The following is a 24280-nucleotide window of genomic DNA, read 5'->3' as shown; positions in this document are numbered from 1 at the left end:
AAATACCCATAGGTGAAAAGTGTTTATTTTGATGTTTTATGATAGAATATGAAGCTAGAAATTATGTTAAACAACTTTTGCTAGCCGATTTTAAGCGAAAACGAGTAAGTTGACATAATCAATAAAAATCCCTAATGTACATAAGTAAGTGTTAGAGTGAGAATTTGATGTTGTCATAGAAGAGAAAAATGTTCATCATGTTATATAACATAAGAATATGAGATGAAGTTTAATTTCTGAACTTTGGGGCAAAAGCGTAATTATGTAAAAGTTTAAGGGAAAAATCGTAATTTTGCAAAAGTTAAGAGTCGAGGGCTGTTTTGATAAATGTGAGTATTAAATGAGTTAAATTTGCTATTTTAGATCAAGAAGAACGAAACTCGAGGTTAGACAAAGGAAATAATAAAGTTGAAGGCTAAGTTGGTGAATTTGGCTATATTTTGTACCGAGATAAGTTTACGATAAATAAAAACAATATTTCAATAATTATTATTAATATTGTTATTTTCCAGCAATTATGCATTTATTTTATGAATTTATTTAATGTTGACTCAAGTATGAGATGACAGAGAATCGGCGTTAAAAAGCCCCGTTGAAACATGAGGAATGTATCGGATACAAATGTTAGGACATTTGGGTAAAGAGGTCCCATGTAAGACCATGTCTGGGACATGGCGTTGGCACCGAGATGAGAACTCCCATGTAAGACCATATCTGGGATATGGCATTGGTAGTACAAGAAACATCCCATGTAAGACCATGTCTGGGACATGGCTTTGGCATGTTATTATCAGAAAAGACCCAAGTATCCTTATTATTTCAACGTGGCTCAACGGGCTAGTAAACGAATCATGTTAATGAAAGTTCATTTAAAAGCATAAATGGCAAGCTCAGATGAGTTATAAGAGTTAAGAATTTACTATATTATCAATTAATACTCAATTTTTCAGCAAGAGAAGAATAAGTTACGATCATGAGTTAACTAAGTAAACCAGCAAGAGAACGAGAATGAGATTAAATAAAGAGTAAACTAGAGATCTTGACATTTGAGTTTAATTATTTGTGTTAAATGTTGTTATTTATTTGCTAGTAAACTTACTAAGCTTTATGCTTACTCCTTTTATTTTTTTTCTCTTATAGTATTGTAAAGCTACTTTCGGGAACTTAAAGACGTCGAAGATCGTCCACACTATCAACGACAACAACTCGGTATTTTATGATGAACCATGTTTGGGTTATGGCATGTATAGGGACTTAGTTATTTTGAATGTTTGTATTTATGATTTTGCTAAAGAATGATATGTAAGTATTTGATGATGAATGGTTGTTAAAATGGCTAAGTATGAAGGTGTTTGTTGTTACAAATGTTTAGGTGATAAATCATGCATAGAAATCATGAAAGAGTAAAATTTGCAAAGAAACAGATTTCAAGCAGCAATAGTGACGTGACTTTGAAAAATCACCTAGGATAGTATAAAATGAATTAGAAGGTGAATGATATATAGAATTAAATCTTATTGAGTCTACTTTCATAGAAAAATAATGGTGTAGCAAAATGAATTTTATATTTTAAGATATGTGAATTTTAGTGAGATAGGTCAGAACTGTTTTTGGAGTCCTCTGTTCTGAGTTTAGAAAATCATTAAACATTTTACAAAAAATTTTATGAGTTTTAGTTTATATGTCTAGATTCCTTATTGAGTCTATTTTCTGTAGAAACAAGTGAGAACACCATATGAAAATCCTACAATGAGAAAGCTTATTTTTAGTGACAAGAGGTTAGGATAGTCGAGTTGTGAAACATGGGAGATTTTAACTAATAAAATGTACTAATTGGCTTAACCAAAAATTCTGAAAATTTTATGGTAAGAATAAATATGAGTCTAGTTTCATGGAAAATTTACGGATTTAAATTTTGAATTTCGTAGCTCGAGTTATATCTAAATTAGTAACTGCTGCGCAGGTGGACAGCTTTGTTGTGAATAGTGAAATTAATTTTAAAAGTAAAATTTTATGCCCCGAATTTTTAAGTTAAGTAAAGTAATGCCTCTAGCTCGACTCCGGCAACGGTCTCGGGTAAGGGGTGTTTCATTTACTAATATTTAATCCTAAGTCTTAAATACCGAAAACATAATATTAAATGCTAAATTGCATAGAAAACAAGCTCCTTAAGTGCGAAAATAACCAACTAATTACTACATTTGACGACAGATCAATTACCTTATTGAAGATTTCTCTCTCTAGCTTCAATTTTCTCTTTCAATACCCATATAAACCCTAGTTGAAAATATAAAGCTTTATGAATAGTTTTCCACTTATTCTAAAAAAAAAAGATTAAAGGAGGGGTTGAGATCTTGTAAAAATTTGAAGAAAAAAAGCAAGGAAATGAAAAAGAAAAGAAACCCCATAGAGGAGCAACTCAAAATGGAGATGAATGAAAAAAAATTTGTCTTTTCTTCCCTTTTTATTGTACAATTTAAGACCAAGTCAAACTTGGTTAAAGTCCAAGTCAAAAGTTTCTAATATGTGGTTCACACTCTATTTCTTTAAAATAATCACATCCAATGGTCCATACTTTTTCCAAATATCAAATATCTCTTCAGAATAATATTTTAATATTAAATTTTTGAGAAAGGATCAGAATGCCCTTATACGAAAAATTTATCATTTTACCTTTTCACCTCTTCACATTCTTCATTAAAAAAAATCAATATTTCTCAAACTCAAATATCATAATTAAAATTTAAATATTAATAAAAGTCTTTTTATGGAAATTACACTTTTACCCTTCTTTTGATAAAAAATAAGAAATTTATAATTTAGTCTTTGTACTTTCAAATCTTTTTCATTTTGGTCCAAAAATGATTTTTATCACATCAATACACATTCCAACTTATTCTCATGCAGAATATTCAATAATAGCTCATATTTACTCTTTTTTGTCAAACTTACATTTTAAACCTCCCAACTTTTTAGACACACAATTTAATCTTTTTTTTCCACATTTTCACATCCATAATAGTCTGCATTAATTTTCAATATCCAATATCATTTTTACATTCATAAAAATTATCTATCTGACTCATTTTCCATTTCTCGAAATTTCACTATATTCAGTCTCGGAATAGTGTCAGATGTTATACCATAATTTTTAGGGTGTTACAGTTTCCCTCATTGATCTTTCAAATTCTACTACTACTACGAAAATATATATATCTTCTGACTGAGGATATACCTAAACATGAATAACCAGAATTGAAATACTCAAGCAAGTGGAATAAAGGCCAACAGGTTGCATTAAGGTTTAAAGCTAATGAAGAGGATGGAGGACCTAAGTTTGAGTAAGATCAGGAAACAAATGTCCACTCATTGCAACTTAGGGAACATCTAGATTAATTGCATATCTTGATGCAAAGATAGCTTGTATTAACTAGCAGCTACGCTCACTAAACAAGTTAATGTGTTCATTGAACAAACAAATAATGCTTCTCAACAAGCATAAGAGTCGAGCAAATCGTTTTAAGGCCTACATCCTTGACCCCAACACTTTTAACTTCTTTTGGAATTTTTTTTCATAAAAGGGCAGATAAGAGTTGCAATGGTTTATGGATTTGAATGGTAGTATCAGGTGGGAGAGCTTTTTTTGCCATTGTTGCTAGAATGATGTTGGATACTTGTGTTTGGTTGGTTTTCGGCTAATAATATTTTCTTTTCTATTTTTATGATGAATTTATGAGGTCTATACTTAATTTTGGGTGGTTAAAAACTCTTCTTGTTTTGGTAGTTATGTTGTGATTAATGCTATGAATTTTATTGTGATGATGATTGGTTTCAGAGTTGATTAGTTGAGTTTCAAAGGTAGAGTTTCATCTTGAAGATGCCGCATGATTATGATTATTTTGCTTGAAGAAATTGCTGTAGAGTTTTTGGTTAAAAATGCTAAAGACGAGAACATTAATATTGCTAGTTGCATTGTTAATTGCAACCCAATGTGCAATTGAGAATTGTGCACCTAATTTTATATATTGACAGGTTATAACTTGAATATTTTAGTTTTTCTCGGAAATCTTGTTAAGGATATAGAGTAACAATTAATTAAATTGTTATTGATGATAAACTTCGATCAATTAAAAATATTATTTACGGATTCTAATGTTATCTAAAAGAAGTTGCAATTGAAATTTTTAAAAAGAAGAATCTCTACCTTTATTTGATGTCTTATCAAATTTAACGGCATGGCTTAATCATTCTAGCTAGAAGTTTACAACTTAGATACTACCTATATATAAGGACTTTATCTTTTATAATTTGTACATGTTAAAATAGCACAACTCCATTTATTATAGAAACTTTTTGTACGATTTCATATTTAATCTGTAATTAAACTTTCAACGCAAAAGCCTTAGTAGGAGACTAATTTTAATTAAATTAAAATTGTAATTTAATGAGTGAATTAAGTTTAAATTACGTCTTGTACTATTAATTTATATTAGGTTACTCTTTATAATTCTCAAGCATCTGTATTCTTTTTGTCAAAATAAAATTTGATTGTACCCGATGCAAGTTGAAAGATTTTCAGCATATGAAAAATCTGTTTCCAACAGTTGAATTCTTTCATCTATTGCGTAACCCGGAGTGTCTCCCACCATATTTGCTTCTTTGACTGTGGTGCTTATTACTGCTCCCAAATTTGAGAGGTACAACTTGCTCAATATATGATTTTCCAGGAAAATTCCTTCTCTCTTTGGGGAGGGTAAGAAGCTCTGGTACCCAAAATGCCACGTGCTCTCCATCTGGATCATATGTTTGTGCCTGAAAATTTCTTCATCTTAATTAATCACAATAATGAACAGCTACAAAATCTGTAACGCTCAACAATTCCCCTCCCACTATTTCTCGGCTATAATAAATTTATCCACACCCCTGCCTGCTACACAGTCATACTAACTGACGTTGGCAAACTTATGTAAATACACACAGAAAAAGTGCACTTACTTGTTTTGGGATGCTAAAATACCGATCTTCTCTAGGGTCATTTCCAACTCCTGAAAAGAAGGATCATTATATAATGACAGGATATAAGACTTGTCATTTTCCAAAAGAAAGATTGAACAAATGAGTTAACAATTTAATCGAGAAAACTGCTTGGTATGTATCTTTCACAGTTTTTCAACTGCTAATAACACAAGAAATATATAAAATATAATATTAGGTTAGAAAATATCTTAAGACTAGTTGATCCTAAGAAAGGTAACGCGAATCACCTGCACCATAGGTCCAGTTTCCGTAGTTTGAACACGGGTCGTAATCTAGAAGACATGTTTCAAACCATTCTGCTCCCATGCGCCAGTCAATTCCCATGTCACGAACAAGAAAAGAACATACTATCTGCAGGCCATTGATCATGTTGAAAACATGTTTAACAGCTTCTAGGAATTCCAAAAACAAAGATGCTAATTTAAGGATTTGAAAACTGCTGCCGGTCTACTATTCTACAGGAGAGAAAAAAAAGAACAGAAAAGTTTACCTGCCGGCCACGATTTGACATAAATCCAGAAGCTGATAATTCCTTCATGTTTGCATCTATTAGGGGATAGCTGCAAATTTGTAAAATTCTAGTAAATACATGATAAAAGCATAGATATGATAAAATAAAACGTCTACAAGCATGAAGCATATAGGCAGAAAAAACAATATACCCAGTGCAGCCATTTCTCCAGGTTTCAAACAATTTTTGGTCTTGATGCCACCTCTTTTCCACTTTTCTTGGGCCACCTATATTACCCAAATTTGTCAATCAGTATGAAATGACTACCGGTTCAATCGCATTTGTGGAACATTGTTAATTCTATCAAAGATTGTAATTGGAGGCCTTTTGACGAAAATATGGAAAATGTCTCCATAAACATTAGTAAACTCCTACAGAAATTAAACTAATTCCAATCTTTACCTAAATGGAAAAAGGAATTCCCATATTTAATCGAAATGAATCTGAAGTAATCCCTCCATATCAATTCAAACAATACCCTGCAACAATGTCCATAGATATTGAGGAAAGAAAAATAAGATTTTAGTGAAGATCAAGCCTCATATGAGATTAAACAATAGATGCCATCCCAATCATGTATATTCCATTTCACAAACTGAAATTTCAAAATTCATCAAGTTTTCTGCCAAGAGCTGGAGCAATGGAAGGTACCAGTATGTGGAGTCATTTGCTAGCCTTTCCTTTTCATATCTCTTTACCTAATAGTATTAATCAGCATACCTGCCTGAGTTATAATCATCGTCTTCATTATATAACATGGTTATTCAATAGCATCAAAGGGGGGGAAAATTAGAAAGTTTTGCTACCTCTTCATATATGAACCGAGGAGAGAGACTTCCTGAAGCAAGCCATGGTGAAAACTTTGTTGAGTAATCAGGCCCTAACATTCCATTCCTTGTCTCCTTGTATATTTTTAACAAGTCCTATATAAGCATGCAAGTGAGACTGATTAAGAAGGCAGCATAATCCAAGAAATTTCTATTTTTACCTCACTACAGTTTCCCTATGATGCAAGTAAATCGATTATTCTACGATTCACATAAAAGTAATAAGCCAATTCATCTTGCCTTGTTCCAGAAGTATTCTGTAACTCTGCTCAATGCAGCAGTTTCACCTCCCAAAAATCTCATTCCTTTTACAACCTGTCATAAATGGGGATAGAAATCACTATAAGCACTAACATTCTCAATGATTATAGCATACTAATTTGTTTAAGCAGTATATATGAAATGTCAACTTGCCTTTTCAGAGTGAAGTCCAAGCTGCTCAACTGAAGGAATAATTCCCCAATCATCAACACTAGGAGGTGGACCGAGAGATGTTGGAAGTCTGATGCACCCTCGGATGGTGCATTTGGCTTCAACGGACTGAAAGTAATAATTTTGTTAACAAAATCTAATGTGAAAAACCTCAATGTAATCATTCACACTAGATTAGACTATAATGAACCCAAAATGATTACAACTTAGCATCGTGCCTTACGGAACTGAGTATATACATCTGGCAAACTGCCGACACTGAATGGAAGGTCATCTAAGTGATACAGAGTGCTGCCCCATATAAGTTGTAGCTTAGGGCTGTGGGTTGAACTTGACCTGCTAGAATTCCCTTGAGCACGTGATAACTCCACCTGTCTCAGACCTCGTGCAACCGATCTTTCAACTTGTAGCTCCTCGGAGCAGGTCTCTTTATGAGCATATACCTGAGCAGAGTAGTCTTGGAAGTGAGCAGTGTGTAAATACGATGGCTTAGTAATTCTAAGGCATATAGACATTATTGTGGTAGGCAGTACTTAACTGTGTGAGCTCCAAAAGCCTTTGCAAGAGAAGGTAGAATGTCCTCTGGTTTCCCATGTTGAATGAGAAGATTAAGGCCCTTCTTCATCAATTTTTTCTTCAAATCAGCCAAGCATTCAATGATAAATTGTGCTCTCAAAGCTAGCACCAAAAAAATGGAAAACAAAAAGAAATGAGGCCATTAATAAGACTATGAGAATTACTTCATGTTAGGCTGAGCTACTAAACTAAACGAATGATTTGATGTCAAAGCCAATTTATGATTATGGTCAGTCAATATTTCAAATCAAACGATAATATCCAAAAAGGAAAGCAAGAAACAACAACCCAGAAAGCAGGAAGAAAAGTGATACCTCCAGTCTTAGGGAAACCAAAGTAATAGGTGGTCTGAAAGAGACGAGGATCGATGCAGTAAACAGGCAAAACAGCCTGGGAAGAAACCCAAGCCTTAAACAAAGCCTCGTTGTCTAACACCCTCAAATCATTCCTAAACCAAACAATGGAAACCCCTTTCCCATTCCTCTTCGCTGTGTTTGATGAGTACCTTTCAAAGGTCTTGTCCGCAGTGCTGTCCATTTCATGGGAGTCTAGCCCCGGAACCTGGTACACTGCTGAGGAAGCAACAGATTGGGGTTGGGATTTTGAAGCCGAGCTCATGATCCGGAACCTAATTTGAGTAGAATAAATGAGTTTTTTAGTATGCCAAAGTGAAAGCGAGGAGGGAGGAAGAATGATATTAACAGCCATATAGCGAGTAGTTGGAGTTTCTAGTTTTATAGTTTCTAATTCTAGCTGGCAAAGCAAATCTTTAAGTACTTAAGAAGTTGACACGTGGAAATGACGGACGTGGCGTCCTCTGAACCAGAGGATAAGTCTTAATTGATTTGTATCATCGTGGCCTCTGCCAGTCTTTGGAGAGCAGAACAGAACAGCAGGTTACATTACAATGGTTGAATTACCTAGTTGATACCGGGGTGAATTCAAAAAAAAAAATATTTAGTATCGGACTTAAATTATATATTTTTTATTGTTGTAAAATTATAATTATAATTTTTATAATTTATATTTTTATAATTTTTAAAAAGTCTTATCCATCCCTTTAAATCTATTTCTGGTTGATTCCTAATATTTACAACACATTTATTTTGGTCATCAAAATGAAATTTTTGTAATTTCTTCACTCAATTTTTAGAGTGTATTTATCTGTACACACCACATAATATTTATATTTTTATTTTGGTTATCTATCGCTTTCATTTTAGTTATCCAAATTATTTTTTAAAATATTGATCACGATAAAAAAATTAAAAATTAAAGTGAAAAACAGTAGAAACTAAAATAATACACTAAAAATTATTAAATTATACTTGTTTACCCATTTTTGAAAATTCTAATTTTTATTTTAATATTGAAAATTTTTATTTCAAAACACCAAAATCAATTAAATAGATTATTGAAAAAACTCATCTCTCAATAGTGACAGTCAATTTGTTACTATAATAAAGAAATTAATTAATTCAATATCCTATAAATTAAAATTTTATTTTTCAACTCAAATAGCTCATTTTTAATAATTGTCTACAAAACCCAAATTTATCTTGATTATATGATCTTGAATCTTGGATACTAAGTTAAAAACAAAGAATAATCGTTACAATTAATTTAATTAATTAATTTTATCTTTCATGCCAAACAAAATCTACAAATATTTTCATCATTGTTTTACGCAACAAGCAATTAATTTAATTAATTGCACGAATTTTTCTTTGTTTTTAACTTAGCACCGAAGATTCAAGAATATGTAATTAAAAGAAATTTTAAGTTTCACAAACAATTATTAAATATGAGTTATTTGAATTTATTTTATTTAGGATAATCTGTAAACATAAAATAAAATTTTAAAATTTAGAAGAGATTAAATTAATTAATTTTTTAATTTCATTATTATAGTAACAAATCGGTTGTCATTATTAAGGGATAAAAATTTTTCAACAATTTATTTAATTGATTTTGATGTTATGAAATTTAAAATTTTAAAACTGATAAGAAAATTTTAAAATTTTTAGCAACGGAATAAAAAAATACAATTTGCCAACTTTTTAATGCATTATTTTAGTTTCTTTTTCCTTTTCATTTTAATCCGTAAATTTTTTTTATCTAGATCAAGAGTTAAAAAAATGATTTCTTTGTGACCAAAATGAAAATGACCTAGTGCCACGGGTTGCTCATGGGAGCCCGCAACCATGGCACATTTGTGTGATCAATCATGTTTAAGAGAGGTCATTTGGCTCAATTGCATTGGCCCATTGCTTGGAAAGATTAAAAGCCCATCTACAAAATATTGCAAATATGGAACGTGATTTTCGAAGATATGTAATCTTAAATATGATATGTAATATTAGAATATATGATTTTGTAATCTTAGATATTTGATTTGTAGATAGCTTTTAATCCTACCAATTGATGTATTTCGATCTGTACCGTTGATTTTGAGGGGATTCAACTATAAATAAAGGTCTCTCCTCCTCATTGTAATTCATTCATTGAGTAATAGAATTCTTGAGAGTATTCACACAAACATTCTCTCTAGTGTTCTTGCTTTTCTGTGGCTTTGTTCATCTTTCGAGTTCTTTTCAACTTTTGTGTTGTTTCCACTTTGTTCTTCGTTAGTGCCTTAGAGGAATTCTATTGAATTTCAACTGTTGGGAGTTAGGTTGACTTAGACATTTTTGGAGCGAAGAAATTGTCTAAGGTTGCACGGATTGCAATGTGAAAAATCTAAGTTCGTGACGCTAGAAGTTGGATGATCAAAATAAAAGTGTAAACATAATATGTGTAACACCCCTAACCTGTATCCATCGCCGGAACAGGGTTTAGGAGCATTACCGAAATTTACAAATCATATTAAGATATTTCATGTTATTTTACAATCGTATCGGAAATTAATTAAAATTTAACCATATCGTCCCTTCTATGGGCCCTCGAGGCCCAAATCATACATTAGAAACGAATCGGGACTGAATCGGGAACTCAGAGAATTTTTCACAAAATTTCAAAATTTTTCCTAGGTTCAGGGGTCACACGCCCGTGTGGTCAGGTCGTGTGGCATATGAGGTAGGGCACACGCCCGTGACCTTAACCAGTGTAACTCTCCAACTTGTAACTTAATTAAGTGAAGGGGTCACACGGCCAAGTCACACGCCCGTGTGCCAGGCCGTATGATCAATTTCAAGTACTCTGTTTTAAAATTTTAAGATGTAGGGGACACACAGCTAGAACACATGCTCATGTGCTAGGCCATGTGTCACACACGACTGAGACACACGCCCGTGTGGACAAAATAAGGTTATTTCCAAGCCTTATTTCTCACCCATTTGATCATTCACCTACACAAACATTTTAACACATACAAAAGCCAATACAAAACATTTAAAAACATGCAAAACTCAAGTCTCATGCTTACCATATCACTTCATAATCCATGTCTGTGAATTTATCTATTTGACCACATTTACTTAATATCATACTAATATTCATAAACCAAATTAATCACTTATACCAAACATGAAATTAACTTATATGTTAATATGCCAAAACACATTCATCACAAGCCATTCCAATGGCTATTTACAACCAAAATATTTGTATGCCAACTTTGGCTAACCAAACCTATACATGCCATGATTGTAACACCCCTTACCCGAGACCGTTTCCGGAGTCGAGCACGAGGCATTACTTATCTTATCTTACTAATTTGAAGCATAAAAACTTGTTTTGAAAATTAATTTCACTATTTACAGCAAATCTGTCCAATCGCGCAGCAGTTACAAAATTAAGTACAACTCGAGCTACAGAACTCGAAATTTAATTCCGTAAATTTTTCCTGAAACTAAACTCATATTTCTACTTACCATAATTTTTTTTAAAATTTTTGGCTTAGCCAATAAGTACAGTTTATTAGTTAAAGTCTCCCCTGTTTCCCCAATTGACTGCTCTGACCTCTTGTCACTAAAAATAAAATTTCTCATTATGGGATTTTTATATAATGCTACCACTTATTTATACAGAAAATAGACTCAATAAGGATTCCATACATATAAAATAAAACTCATAACTATTTTTGTACCATTTTTAGTGATTTTCTAAACTCAGAACAGGGGACTCCAAAAACAGTTCTAACACTGTCTCACTAAAATTCATATATCTCAAAATATAAAATTCCTTTTGCTACACCGTTATTTTTCCATGAAAATAGACTCAACAAGATTTATTTCCATATATCATTCACCCTATAATTCATTTTATAACATTCTAGGTGATTTTTCAAATTCACGTCACTGTGCTGCCTGAATTCTGTTTCTTTGCAAAATTTTACCCCTTTCATGATTTCCATGCATAATATATCACTTAGACTCTTATAACCACAAACACTTTCATACTTAACCATTTTAATAACCATTCACCATAAAATACTTACACCTCATTCTTTAGCAAAATCATAATTACAAGCATACAAAATAACTAAATCCCTATACATGCCATAACTCAAACATGTTTCATCATAAAATACCGAGTAGTTTTTCTTGATAGTGTGGACGATCTCCGACTTCTTTAGGATCCTTGAAGTAGCCTTGCAATACTATAAGAGAAAGAGAAATAAAAGACGTAAGTATAAAACTTAGTAAGTTTACTAGCAAATAAATAACAATATTTAACACAAATAATTAAACTCAAGTGTCTATATCTCTATTTTACTCTTTAGTTAATCTCATACTAGTTCTCTTGCTTGATTACTTAATATACTTGTGTTCATAACTTACTCTTCTCTTGCTGCATTGTTGAATATCAAATGTTAATATAATAAATTCTTAACTCCTGTAACTCACCTGAGCTTGCCATATCTTATCTTTAATTGAACTTTCATGTACCTGATTCGTTTACTAGCCCCGTTGAACCACATTGGAATAATAAGGATACTCGGGCATCTTCTGATCATAACATGCCAAAGCCATGTCCCAGACGTGGTCTTACATGGGATGTACTCATGTCGGTGCCCATGCCATGTCCCGACATGGTCTTACGGGGGACCTCTCATCTCGGTGCCCATGCCATGTCCCAGACATGGTCTTACAGGGGACCTATCATCTCGGTGCCAATGCCATGTCCCAGACATGGTCTTACATGGGACCTCACATCTCGGTGCCAATGCCATGTCCCAGACATGGTCTTACATGAGACCTCTTTACCCAAATGTCATGACATTCGTATCCAGTATCATCCTTATGTATCAACGGGACTTTTAAATTTTAATTCTCTATCATTTCATGCTTGGGTCATCATCAAATAAATTCATGAAATAAATATATAATTGCTGGAAAATAACAACATTAACAATAATTATTAAAATATTGTATTTATTTACCATAAACTTACCTCGGTACCAATATAGCCCAATTCACCAACTTAGTCTTCAACTTTATTCTTTCCTTTGTCTAACCTCGAGTTTCGTTCTTCTTGATCTAAAATAGCAAATTTAACTCATTTAATACTCACATATATCAAAACAGCCCTCGACTCTAACTTTTTCAAATTTACTATTTTGCCCCTAAACTTTTGCATAATTACATTTTTGCCCCAAGGCTCGGAAATTAAACTTCATCCCTTATTATTATGTTTTATGACATGCTGAACACTTTTTCCTTCTATGGCAACATCAAATTCTCACTCTAACATGTACTTAAGAACATTAGGTATTTTTACCGATTATATCATTTTACTCGTTTTCACTTAAAATCGCTTAGCAAAAGTTGTTTAACATAATTTCTAGCTTCGTATCCTATCATAAAACATCAAAATAAACACTTTTCACCTATGGGTATTTTTCCAAATATAAACCCTAGGTTAAATTATTGCTAGAATAAGCTAAATTAAGCTACCGGGATCTCAAAAACGTAAATAACATTAAAAACGGGGCTTGGGATCACTTACTATGGAGCTTGGAAGCTTGAAAACCCTAACTATGGCTCCCCCCCTTGCAGATTTCGTCCTAATGAAGAAGAAGAAGATTTTTTCCATCTTTTTCGCTTTTAATTCTTTTTATTACTAGATTACCAAATTGCCCCTAACTTAAAAATTTTCTATTTCACTTATTTCATGTCCATTTTTGTCTACCAAGTTACCAATGGTATAATTACCATATAAGGACCTTCAATTTAAAGTTTCATAACAATTGGACACCTCTAACATGTAGAACTCAACTTTTGCACTTTTACAATTTAGTCCTTTTGACTAAATTGAGTGCCCAAACGTCGAAATTTTTGAACGAAATTTTCACTAAATCATTTTGTGAAATCATAGACCATAAAAATATAAGAAAAATAAAATTTCCTCATCAGATTTGTGGTCCCGGAACCACTGTTCCAATAATCTTAAATTTGGGCCATTGCAATGATATCCAAAAATAATGTCATAAATATACTGAAGTGAGCCGATGGATAGTGTGAGTGATATTTGCCAAGCTTCCAACCCAACAAGCTTTCGAGTACTATAAAACAGAGAAAATGAAACAGAGTAAGCACTTAGTGCTTAGTAAGTTCGTATAACGGGAAGTAAACTTACCATTCATTTGGACACTAAGTAAACATACTCATACATTCCAAACAACTTGGCCATAGCCTAAGCACATAATCTCATCAAATATGTTAGTTAATCAATTCAGGTAAATATCAATACCAAAGATGAGCTCATCAAATACCAAGTTCCATGCATTTCATGTATTTTTCAGATATTGATTTTGTTTTGATTTTCACTTGTCTTCATGTTAGAATTTCACCTGTTAAATCATTTGAAATCTCGATGGATATGAGGGTAGTATACATAAAGTGTACAAACTAGAAATCCGTCAATTCATGTCCGGGAGTACTCATTAGAGCACTTAAACAGAAAACTCTCTCTCAAGCACTATAATGGGAAGCTCATTGAGCCATGTAATGGGAAGCTTATCCGGGCTTAGTAACGGGAAGCTCACAAAGAGCCTATATCAGGTAGCTCTGAAGAGTACTTAACAAGAGGCTCCGAAGAGCACTTTAACAGGAGGTTCACAAAAAACCTATAAACAGAATGCCCATAAGACTGTGGTGTGTCTTCAACATATGCAGAACACAACCAGTCAGGATGCTCAGAAGAGCATTTAACGGGAAGCTCGCAAGAACAGTATAACATGAAGCTTGAGAGGGCTTGTAACTGGACGCTCTTTCGAGCTATGGTACGTCCGCAACATATGCAGGACCATTACCATTTTGGGAAACAAAACCCTGATCCAATCGAGTTTCATTCATTTTATCGAGACTTATTCATTTATCAGGAATTATCGGATATGAGGTAAATTATATACACATACATGACATTTTTACAATTTACATATTCAACATCCAAATTTAAGCATATAAATATACACAATTTAGTTATACGAACTTACCTCGACAAGTGTTCATGAATTGATGTCTACTAATCCGTCACTTTTTCTTTACCTCATCTAGTTCCGTATTTGTTCTATCTGGATCTATATGAGTAAATTTAACATCAATTTAATACAATTTACATTCAATTCTATCCAAGTCACATCTGGATCTAAATGATGATTTCGTCTCTAGGCTCGGAAAATGAAATTCATGTAATTTATTCCTTATTCTAAGCCTAAATACTTTCACATATATCAATAGCAGCCCATAAATTCCATGAAATTTTAGAATTTCACATAAATTTAACAACTTTACAAATTAATCCCTAAAACATGATTTCATCCAAAATTCCTTAATAAAATACCTTTAAATACCCATCAACATCTCAATTTCATCATCTAATAACTAAAATAATATGAACTCATCAATGGTATCTTCCAAAACTTTCAACAAAATCAAAAACTAATGAAATAGTAAGTTGGACCTGGTTGTAAAAGTCCAAAAACATAAAAATTTCAAAGAAAAAGCAAGAATTAAACTTATATGAAGCTAAAATATGAAAAAAATAGCTTAAACCCTCTTCAATGGCTGTTTTTGAGCTGAAAATGATGATGAATTTGTCTAGAATTTTTCATTTCCCATTTATTTCTCTTTAATTTGGGAAAATTTACAATTTTACCCTTATTTCACATAAATCATTGATTTTTTTCATGCTATGCTGCCTCAGCCATTTATATGGGTCTATTTTCCCTTTTAGTCATCCTTTATTTACTATTTAGACTATTTAATCACTTTAGCAAGTTTTGCATCTTTTTCAATTTAGTCCTTTTTAATTAATTGACTATCAAAATGTTAAAACTTCCTAACGAAACTTTATACCTTATTGACACACCGTAAATATTTATAAAAATATTTACGGTTCAGTTTATAACACTAAGGTCTCGATACCTCTTTTTTTTTTAAATCAATTAATCTAATAAATCCTTATAACCACAAACTTACTAATTCAAAAATCTTTTAAAAACCTCATTTGGCTCGTAAATATTAAATAATAAAATTTATGAGCTTATTTTCCAGATTTGGTGGTCTCGAATCACTGTTTCCGACATCACTAAAAATCGAGCTATTATAATATGTGCATGATTTGACGTGTACAATTAACCGCCATTAATGATTTAATACTTGGGTGACTAAAATGAAAATATCCTAAAAGTTAGATGACTAAATTACAAGGATTTTGAGTGTTCAATTGGACAATTTACCCCATTACATAACATACGATAGGTTTGACATTTGAGCTAGCTTTGGTTCCTTTGGCATATGGGTGAGCAAAACTCGGTCCGACTCGAAAAAATCGAAAAAAATTAAATTTTGAGTTAAACGAATTGAGTTAATCGAGTAATTCAAGTCAACTTGAATTTTTGTTTTGGATTTCGAGTTCGAATCGAGTTTAGTTTTCGAGTTCAAATAAACCAAATACCAAATTATAATATTTTACATTTGTACTCCAAACCCCCAAACCTTTTTACTTTCCCCCAAAATTTTCTCCCTCTCACTTTCCCCCCTAAAACTTTTACTCCGCTTTCATCTCACCCCCTGTCTACCCCAAACCCATTTTTCCCCTAAATTTTTTTTGAATATTTCTCCCTCAAAATTTTACTCCCCACATTTACTTTCCTTCCAAAAATTTACTCCCCTACCCTCAAAATTTTTTATTTTTCTCTTAAACTTTTACTTCTCACTAGAGGTAATCATGGGCCTGGCAGCCCGGCCCGGCCCAACGGCCCACCCGAAATATGGGAGGGTTCGGGTAAAAATATAGGCCCGAAATATGTGTTTGGGCAAAAAAAGAGGCCCGTTTAGAAAACGGGCCGGGCCTCGGGCACCACTTTTTTGGCCCGGGCCCGAATATATAATAAATTTTTTATTTTTTTAATTTTAAAATATTTTTAAAATACTTTTTTATTTTTAAAATAAAATTTTGGTGTTTATTAAAAAAATAGGTCGGGCCAGGCTGGGCTCGGGCTTAAAAATTTTTTCCGGGCCAGGCCTGGATAAAATTTTAGGCCCATATTTCGGGTCGGGCCAGGCCCAGGCCTAGGACGTGGGCTGAAATTTTTTCTGCCCCGGCCCATGATCACCTCTACTCCTCACCCTTTGCCCAAAATAAAAAATCATACAAAAAAAATCTCTAGACCTAAATAATAACAATTTTATTTATATATACTATTTATATTATTAAATTAAATTTCACATTTTGTACTATTTATATTATTGAATTGTTTAATCATATTAAATCTTTATAAATTTCTATTAAAAATGAATTATTGATGTCATAAAATATTCGTGTTAAAATTTTATGTTTGTATCAATTTCACATATTATCTTTTAAGATAATTTTTATTAAAAAATCACATTTTTTGCATTTAATATATATTTTTATTTCAAAATACATAGTGATAAGATCAAAAGCTAATTGAAGCAACTAAATAAGTAAAGAAACTAACACATATATAAAAGATTAATAAATAAATTAATATATAAAAGTAATAAATAAATTATGAGGGGATAAAAGTTAATAACAAATTTGATTACAGTGAACAAATTTGATTACGGTGAGTGACAGTAATTACAAGAACCCAAAGTCATTTTTATTAATTTAACTCGAACAAATATATTCGATTCGATTTAAATTCCATCTCACTTGATTTGAGAAAATTTTAAATTGAGTTAGGATGATAAAATATTATTCATCAACTCAATTAACTCAAAATTTTTTCATTCGATTTGATTCGATTCGGTTGAACGCTTACCTTTACTTTGGCATACTTTGGGAATAAAACCCTCCTATCTCATGTCCCTGTATATATGACCATGGCCCATGGGGCACAATGAACAAATCTCATCCCAGCCTATTCTATTCTATTCTATTCTATTCTATTCTATTCTATTCTATTATATTATATTATATTATATTATATCAGTTGGACAATTCTGCTTTTTGGACATTCCAAAACAATCAGCTTTCATTTCTTCCGTTTTTTACTCCAAAAGTTTTCAATCATTAATCAAGAATACAATGCAATTCCTTGAATATCAAGTTCATTCAAACCTAATTTGCATCTCCATCTTCCCTAAATGCTAAAACAATAATATACTTCAATGTCAAATACATTTTAACCTTCGTTCTTTTTTTATTTGGTACACAGATTGCTGGTTTGGGATTGCCTTGAATGTTAAATCCTTTTACACCTACAACTGTGAATCTCTTAGTTGTAGCTAGAAGATACAATAAAAACAATGCATAAACTTAATTTACCGAGTTCAACAACTCCCAAACTTTGTCTATGCCTCTTCAAGATTGTTATGTCAGTCTGCAGCATACTTTACACCTTTCCATCTAGTTCATTTGCTATTGGTGTCGAGTGCAAGACTACGAATGTAGGTTCTCACAAAAATTTCAATCTGCACATGTAGAAGCAAAATGATAGGAAAGGGAAGTGGCATATCAAAATTGGAGATGCAAGTAGGTAAATAAAACACATGCAGCGGTATCCTACGTATGCTAAGCTGGCGTAAAAGAAGACCGTCCTATTAAGCGGTCTTAACTCATTACCTTTGATAAATGGAGTTGAAGGCCTGCATGATAATTAATGATAAACCTTAATATAAGATTTCAATTCTTGACAACAACATAAAGAGTAGACAAGAAAAGGCCGGGAGGAGGGAGGGCAAAGATTTCATGCCTAATCATATGTATCATGCATTCCCGGTGGGATGTTTTGTTGCATATCTGACTAATGCAAACATAAATCGTATCCATAGCATAAGCATATAGAATGAATAGTAAGCAGCAGATTCAGATTTCAGTATTACCTGTGCAGCATGCTTGGCCGGAAATCAAGGCTAATGATGGTACTTTTGTCCTTTCAAAATAGTCCATGATCTGAAATAAAATGATACATCACCTCCCGTAGGGTAAAGTGCAGTGACTTTAAAACACAAGTTGCTGGTAAGCACCATGCAAAATGCAGAGAACGGGGCAAGTTTTTCTTTCTTCTTCGATTACCAGTGTCATATGCAATCACAAAAAATAAATAAAAAAGTAAAAGGCAAGAGAGGACAAGGTGAAGGAAAGAAACAAAAAGGGAAGATATACTTAACTATTCAATTAGTTTATCCATTTTGACTAGACATTATAACCATCCACCATAAAAACTGTTAACAGAAAGAAACTAACAACTTCAAACAATCCAAGTAGGTTTTAACTCATTTATTATCTCCAATAATTTCCACCATCGATTGACCCAGACCCAGACCCAAACCCAAATCCAAACCTAAAGCTGAAAGCAGCCAGTGAACAAACATGACCAAATAAGTCACCTTATTGTCAAAGAAGCATTTTTTCTGTTATAAGTACCAATATGATTTCGTAATGAATGTTTTTCAACATTTCACAAGATTGGATGCTTAAGATATTACTGAAGATGGAACTGTAAGTGACATTTTTCTCACCTATAAATTTGTTCCATGAGCACAACAAGTGCAATTTGATGATTCAATACCATCGACGACAACTTGATCGACACATTTGCACGTTTTCGCACTCGTTGTCCATGACCATATGGTCCACCAATGCAAAATGATAATCTTGAAGCTGCCTTAAACATGACAAATTGCAAAAGAAAAAAAAAAAAGTGTTACGCACGAGTCAGTCTCTTAAGTATCAAAATCAAGCAATATGGAGTTAAAAGTATTCATCAGCATGCCTCCCATATCATCAAATTGCAAACAAAAAGTAAAATTGTTGCGCCTACTAAGATATTTGTAGCTACAAGCATCAAATACAGAAAAGTGGTAGGCTGATAGTGGTGACTAATATCTATGTTAACCTCAAGTAAATCCCAATAATCATTTCAATGGTTAGTATTCCACACCGTATTCCCAGCATCCCCTAACAATTCAGCCAATTGCTCAGAGCTAAGATCTAGTCCACGCTCATCCAACATCACCACCTACAAGTAAAAAAGTTTCAAATCAAGGGTGATTTATTGTGTCTAAAAAAGAAGTGAATGGACAAATATACGAACAATACAAGGAAGTTAAGCTGAATTGTTTTAGAGAACACACCCAATCATTAGACGTGATAAGGTTGATGACAGCTATGTCTTCATCATGAACCTGAGCCATCACATTGCTACAAGAAGGAATTCAACCCGTGAAATTGCAGTTCTAAGACCACTAATTACATCAACGGATAAAAAGGAAAGGATGTACCGCGCATTTTTAGGATTGGAGCGAATTTGAACATCATCAACATGACAATAACTTTTGAGCTTTGCAATATATTCATCCACCAGCAATTGTACACCTGGGAGCCTCTTTTTCCCTACCGTTAGGGTTCGAATAGGTAACGCTCTCTGCCCAGCGCCGCCAATGAATTGAGACCCTCATAGTTGTTATATTAATTAATTTACTATTGATAAACGGCATCCTAACTTGAATACAAAGGGGGAAAATTTTACCACGGATTGACCAGCATATTTGCATCCTTTACCTGAAAATAGTTTTGATTTGAAATAGTGATTAATAGAGAAGTGAAGAGCGAATATTAGTAGTTTGATTCTGATAACCTGACGAATAAGAGTTGGGATTCGTCCACTGAAGACTAACCCCACATGCTGAGATCCCCATTGCCGTTGCCATTGTCATCATCAACTTAATAATTCTACAGTTGGAAATGGCGTCAAGACCGTAACTTGTCTTCTTTTTGTAATTGAGAAATAAGAAACTGTTGATTTCATTTATCGCGGGAAGCAGTGGGTGGGAAGTGTCAAAAAGGGTAGAAACGACAGCGTTTCTAAATACCGAGAATAAAATGAAATTTGTTTGGGGTTCTGGAAACGTCCTTTTGCCTCTAGAACCTGCAGGAGGAGAGAAAGAAAAGACATCAATCATCATCACCTTTGGGATCTGATGTGAGGCGAAGCTTGTTCTTAACATATATACAGGCATTTCATCCTTATTTCTTTGCATTCTCATTTCTCTGTTAAGTTTTTATTTATTTATTTTATTGGTATAATTTTGTTTATAGACGGAGCATTTGCATTTGCATTTGTGTTGTATATCTACAGATGTCGTCCTACCAGAACGTTGCCGGGGGGAGACTGAGGCTGAAAGGGAAACCCCTCCACGTTTTTAAAGCTAAAGCCGAAGAAGCAGATCCCATTTCCAAAAAGAAGAGGAAGAAGCACAAGCACCGTTATGCCCCCCACTCCCAGGGTTGGTTCCACTTGCCCTTTGCTTCAACTTTTAACTCTTTTAAGACTTCGGAGATTAGTTGTGGGTTGGTGTTAAAATTCTATGATATGATTAAACTGAATGTTCTATGTAGACTCAAACAAGTGTAGTAGGCCCGAAGCTTTTCTATACTAATAATGTGTAGTTGATTTTGAGCTTTTGTTCTGTTTTGCCTTCCAAGTTAGCCCCTAAATCAATGCAAACTAGGTATCTTGGTCTTTGTTTAATCATGCGTTTCTGATTTATTAAGTGCATTTGCCCTTCAAATTTGCTAATCTGAGGTGTTCAGTCTTGGCTCACGAAGTTATTGTGTTCATCATTTTGGAGGTTGACAGGTGAAAACAGAAGGCTGTCAACAGATACGACCGACGACAACCATGAGGCTGCAAAAGATGGCGACGAAGCTACTGCTTTTGAGGATCATCTTACTCCAGCTGAAAGAAAATTCCTAGAGCAGACACGCCAACTTGAGCTCCAAAGACTGGCAAAGATGGCCACCAAATCACACCATGATCGCATTCAGGAATTTAACCAATATTTGGCTAATCTAACTGAGCATTATGACATCCCTAAAGTTGGCCCTGGTTAATTTGTCTGGATTTCAGAGTTCTAAAGGTATTACCATTGTTTGCACCAAGTCTCCCCATGTTATTTTGGGCAATCAATTGTCAGAAACTTAGTATTTTAAAACTTTTCCAGTTTCAATGAACCTTTGCTGTGTTTGTGACGAGCTCTCTTAGCACCATAAAAAATTTTCATGGTTTCATCCCTATTTAGGGCGTTTTCATATGGAGTAATGATGCTCTCTTAGCACCATAGAAATTTTTTATGGTTTCATCCCTATTTAGGGTGTTTTCATATGGAGTAGTGAAAGTTGTATATTTGATCCATCACATCTATGTTCTTACATACCCAAAGCATGTCCATACATACAAATTCTGCATTTGACTCAACAACTCAGATTGCATGGTTCTCTCCATCTAATTAACGTTTCACCTGTGTTTCATAACATTGGCAATTATTGGCACTGGATAGGGGTCTTAAACGTTGGTTGAGCCTCCGTGCCGCCTTCGAAATACAAATAAAGAACCTCTAGAGCCCTTTCCTAATCTGATCTTCTCGTCAATATACGTGATCTGTAGCTTGACCTCACTCTCGCCACCATACTGGAAGTCCATTGCTCCTACCCTCAGTTCAGGTGGCTGAAAAATGACTTGAATCCATTGATGATCCAAGACCTTCAGCTTTCCTGCACAATGCATGAAGGAACATGTATCAGTGGAGATGACATCCACAATTAATGGAGTTTCGCGGAAAAGATGAATAAATGGGATTCTAGGTGCTTATGCATGAACCCATGAGTCAATTTTGGTTATTAGTCATAGAATTACAATGTGGCAACATGGTAATGCCAGTTAAAGATAAACATGCCGACATTAAATCAAGTGATGACTAGTGAGGTTAACGTAGGGTGGGAGTGGCCTTACCTTTCAAGGAGACCTCTCCCTCAAGAAACCCAAAAACAGAGAAGGAGACTTTGTTTCGTACGGAGTCAGGAGCTTCAACAGCCTGGACCATGTCCTTGGTCTTGAAGAAAAGGCGCCCCAATGCACTTCTGTAGCCGCCTCCTGGTGACGTGGGATTCGAACAGTAAACCACATCCCAATCTGGAAAAACCACAAGACCAACATTAAACCACTTTTCACTTGACAGTAATTTGTGTTCGAATTTGGGTTTGGTCTGTTTATTACCTCCGAAGATTAAAGGGCATTTGACTGGTTCATCAACGCAATATTTGTTCAACTCATTAGCCACTTGAGCTACCTCTTGGTGCTGTTTTGTGGTGAGTGAAACTCCACCATCCGTTTTTATCACCTAATTCTCACTTGGTGTTCAGTTGCATTAAAAAAAAACAAATTGATGGAACTAAATGGAGGAGAAAGACAGAAGACCTTGGAGAGAAGAGATGCAACTAGATCATCGGCGGGGCGACTGGAGATGGAAACGGAACTTGAGGAAACCCTGAAACACTGGGATTTGAGCGCAAACGAAGTGCTGTGTAAGGATAGATGAGAGGGTTTCGATCCAAAAAATGAGGGTTTAGGTTGGGGCAAGGAGGACGATAGAGTGAGGGAACAAGCTGCCATGGCCGCCGGATATCCCAAATGACTCTGAGGAGAAGAGCTGTGGCTGGCTTAAACCAATAGTCGAGGGAACGGGGAGAATAAGAAATCCAAAGGGGACCCACTGCCCCTGTTAAGAACTGGATTACATGCTGCCACGTAAGCAGAGAATTGAGTTCGGCATTATCCATCATTATCCCTTCCTTAAACAAACTACTTCTGTCTAAGCACTGCCCCAATGGACCAGCAGAGATTTTCACTTTGAAGATGAATAAGCCCAATGGGTCTTTCTATTCTCTTAGTTTATACACTCATATATATATTGTAGCACATTTTCATACCTCATTTTTAATAGGTTACGTATCCATAAGTAGCTTATTGATTAGCTTATTGATTTGGTGGTAAGATTATCCGGGTTTAAATTCAATTATGAAATTATTAATTTATCTTTTTCATATACAAATTAAATTATATTTTTATAAGAATATTTTTATCTTTTTATATAATAAATCTATAAAAATTTGATCATAATCAAATTTAAACTTAAAACATCATACATGATAAATAATTAATTTTCCCATTCTAATAAAAGCATCAAAATTTATATATCATAGATGTAGTCATAATTTTTTTAAAAATAACCCTTAAAATTTATAAATAGTTTCAATTTGATTCTAAAAAATTACTTTCTTCCACTTTGCCCACCGTCACTACTATTGTTGCCCTCACTTTTACTTCCTCCACCTTTCTTAAAATAACACATGCCAAGTCCAAGCCACAAAGAAAGAAAAAAGAAAACATTTTTTTTTCTTTCACTACCATTAAACTAATTTGAATTGGTAATGTTTGGACCTACTTGAAGTGGTCATAACCATCAATTATTTTGAAATTTTGAATTTCTTGTAGTGCTATAGTTATATAAGCTTTTAAATTTTTCTCCATATCTATAAAAAATAGAATGTGATAAAACACACAGATTTTACGTGGAAACCCTTTCGGGGAAAAAACCACGTGCAAAGGAGAAGAAATTCACTATGTCAAATTCGAATGATT

The 24280-nt window shown here is 33.6% G+C and overlaps 4 protein-coding genes across 13 annotated transcripts; 1 reads left to right on the top strand and 3 right to left on the bottom strand.

The window, feature by feature from the left end:
* Positions 1 to 4453: 4453 nt before the first annotated feature.
* On the bottom strand, positions 4454 to 8122 carry LOC107902007 (cryptochrome DASH, chloroplastic/mitochondrial). Of its 2 annotated transcripts, none has more exons than XM_016828205.2 (13): positions 7698 to 8122; positions 7346 to 7485; positions 7026 to 7250; positions 6790 to 6915; positions 6616 to 6690; positions 6355 to 6471; positions 6200 to 6246; positions 5951 to 6027; positions 5700 to 5775; positions 5528 to 5597; positions 5265 to 5388; positions 4996 to 5045; positions 4454 to 4812 (listed from the first exon to the last, which is right to left on the bottom strand). In XM_016828205.2, exons 1-13 carry the CDS (start codon positions 8089 to 8091, stop codon positions 4615 to 4617), a joined length of 1719 nt encoding a protein of 572 aa, XP_016683694.1. In that variant the 5' UTR covers positions 8092 to 8122; the 3' UTR covers positions 4454 to 4614. The 2 variants fall into 2 exon arrangements, with proteins under 2 accessions (XP_016683694.1, XP_040951384.1); XM_041095450.1 differs by having other exon boundaries at positions 7047 to 7250.
* A 9680-nt stretch (positions 8123 to 17802) lies between these two features.
* Positions 17803 to 21084, bottom strand: LOC107902008 (putative RNA methyltransferase At5g10620). Of its 8 annotated transcripts, none has more exons than XM_016828208.2 (9): positions 20951 to 21084; positions 20478 to 20728; positions 20330 to 20361; positions 20082 to 20253; positions 19935 to 20001; positions 19742 to 19819; positions 19320 to 19465; positions 18681 to 18750; positions 17803 to 18269 (listed from the first exon to the last, which is right to left on the bottom strand). In XM_016828208.2, exons 3-8 carry the CDS (start codon positions 20352 to 20354, stop codon positions 18711 to 18713), a joined length of 528 nt encoding a protein of 175 aa, XP_016683697.1. In that variant the 5' UTR covers positions 20355 to 20361; positions 20478 to 20728; positions 20951 to 21084; the 3' UTR covers positions 17803 to 18269; positions 18681 to 18710. The 8 variants fall into 8 exon arrangements, 7 of the variants coding, with proteins under 7 accessions (XP_016683697.1, XP_016683698.1, XP_016683695.2 ...); XM_016828209.2 differs by having other exon boundaries at positions 20082 to 20224; XR_001685550.2 differs by lacking the exon at positions 20951 to 21084 and having other exon boundaries at positions 18681 to 18775; positions 20082 to 20224; positions 20438 to 20765.
* Positions 20655 to 21876, top strand: LOC107902011 (protein FAM32A-like). Of its 2 annotated transcripts, none has more exons than XM_016828212.2 (3): positions 20655 to 20815; positions 20939 to 21086; positions 21440 to 21876. In XM_016828212.2, exons 2-3 carry the CDS (start codon positions 20939 to 20941, stop codon positions 21691 to 21693), a joined length of 402 nt encoding a protein of 133 aa, XP_016683701.2. In that variant the 5' UTR covers positions 20655 to 20815; the 3' UTR covers positions 21694 to 21876. The 2 variants fall into 2 exon arrangements, with proteins under 2 accessions (XP_016683701.2, XP_016683702.2); XM_016828213.2 differs by having other exon boundaries at positions 20675 to 20782.
* Positions 21877 to 21969: 93 nt separating this feature from the next.
* On the bottom strand, positions 21970 to 23518 carry LOC107902010 (probable plastid-lipid-associated protein 8, chloroplastic). The gene is made up of 4 exons (XM_016828211.2): positions 23057 to 23518; positions 22856 to 22979; positions 22592 to 22771; positions 21970 to 22353 (listed from the first exon to the last, which is right to left on the bottom strand). The coding sequence occupies exons 1-4, from the start codon at positions 23249 to 23251 to the stop codon at positions 22145 to 22147; spliced, it is 708 nt and encodes a 235-aa protein (XP_016683700.1). The 5' UTR covers positions 23252 to 23518; the 3' UTR covers positions 21970 to 22144.
* Positions 23519 to 24280: the final 762 nt, after the last annotated feature.

The sequence above is a fragment of the Gossypium hirsutum genome, chromosome D06 (genome assembly GCF_007990345.1).
Source record: "Gossypium hirsutum isolate 1008001.06 chromosome D06, Gossypium_hirsutum_v2.1, whole genome shotgun sequence".
Classification (NCBI taxonomy): Eukaryota; Viridiplantae; Streptophyta; class Magnoliopsida; order Malvales; family Malvaceae; genus Gossypium; species Gossypium hirsutum.
Note: the sequence above shows the minus strand (reverse complement) of the source record. Positions and strands in the feature narration are given on the sequence as shown.

Coding starts and splice junctions, on each gene's coding strand:
- LOC107902007 (XM_016828205.2), bottom strand. CDS start 8,091: ATGGCTGTTAATATCATTCTTCCTCCCTCCTCGCTTTCACTTTGGCAT. Junction 6,472..6,615: donor CAGAATACTTCTGGAACAAG/GCAAGATGAATT, acceptor ATGCTTATATAG/GACTTGTTAAAAATATACAA. Junction 4,813..4,995: donor ATTTTAGCATCCCAAAACAA/GTAAGTGCACTT, acceptor AGAAATTTTCAG/GCACAAACATATGATCCAGA.
- LOC107902008 (XM_016828206.2), bottom strand. CDS start 20,765: ATGATGATTGATGTCTTTTCTTTCTCTCCTCCTGCAGGTTCTAGAGGC. Junction 20,002..20,081: donor TCCAATCCTAAAAATGCGCG/GTACATCCTTTC, acceptor TCCTTCTTGTAG/CAATGTGATGGCTCAGGTTC. Junction 18,751..19,319: donor CTCATGGAACAAATTTATAG/GTGAGAAAAATG, acceptor ATTTTATTTCAG/ATCATGGACTATTTTGAAAG.
- LOC107902011 (XM_016828212.2), top strand. CDS start 20,939: ATGTCGTCCTACCAGAACGTTGCCGGGGGGAGACTGAGGCTGAAAGGG. Junction 21,087..21,439: donor TTATGCCCCCCACTCCCAGG/GTTGGTTCCACT, acceptor GGAGGTTGACAG/GTGAAAACAGAAGGCTGTCA.
- LOC107902010 (XM_016828211.2), bottom strand. CDS start 23,251: ATGGCAGCTTGTTCCCTCACTCTATCGTCCTCCTTGCCCCAACCTAAA. Junction 22,980..23,056: donor TTGCATCTCTTCTCTCCAAG/GTCTTCTGTCTT, acceptor AGTGAGAATTAG/GTGATAAAAACGGATGGTGG. Junction 22,354..22,591: donor GGGAGAGGTCTCCTTGAAAG/GTAAGGCCACTC, acceptor TGCATTGTGCAG/GAAAGCTGAAGGTCTTGGAT.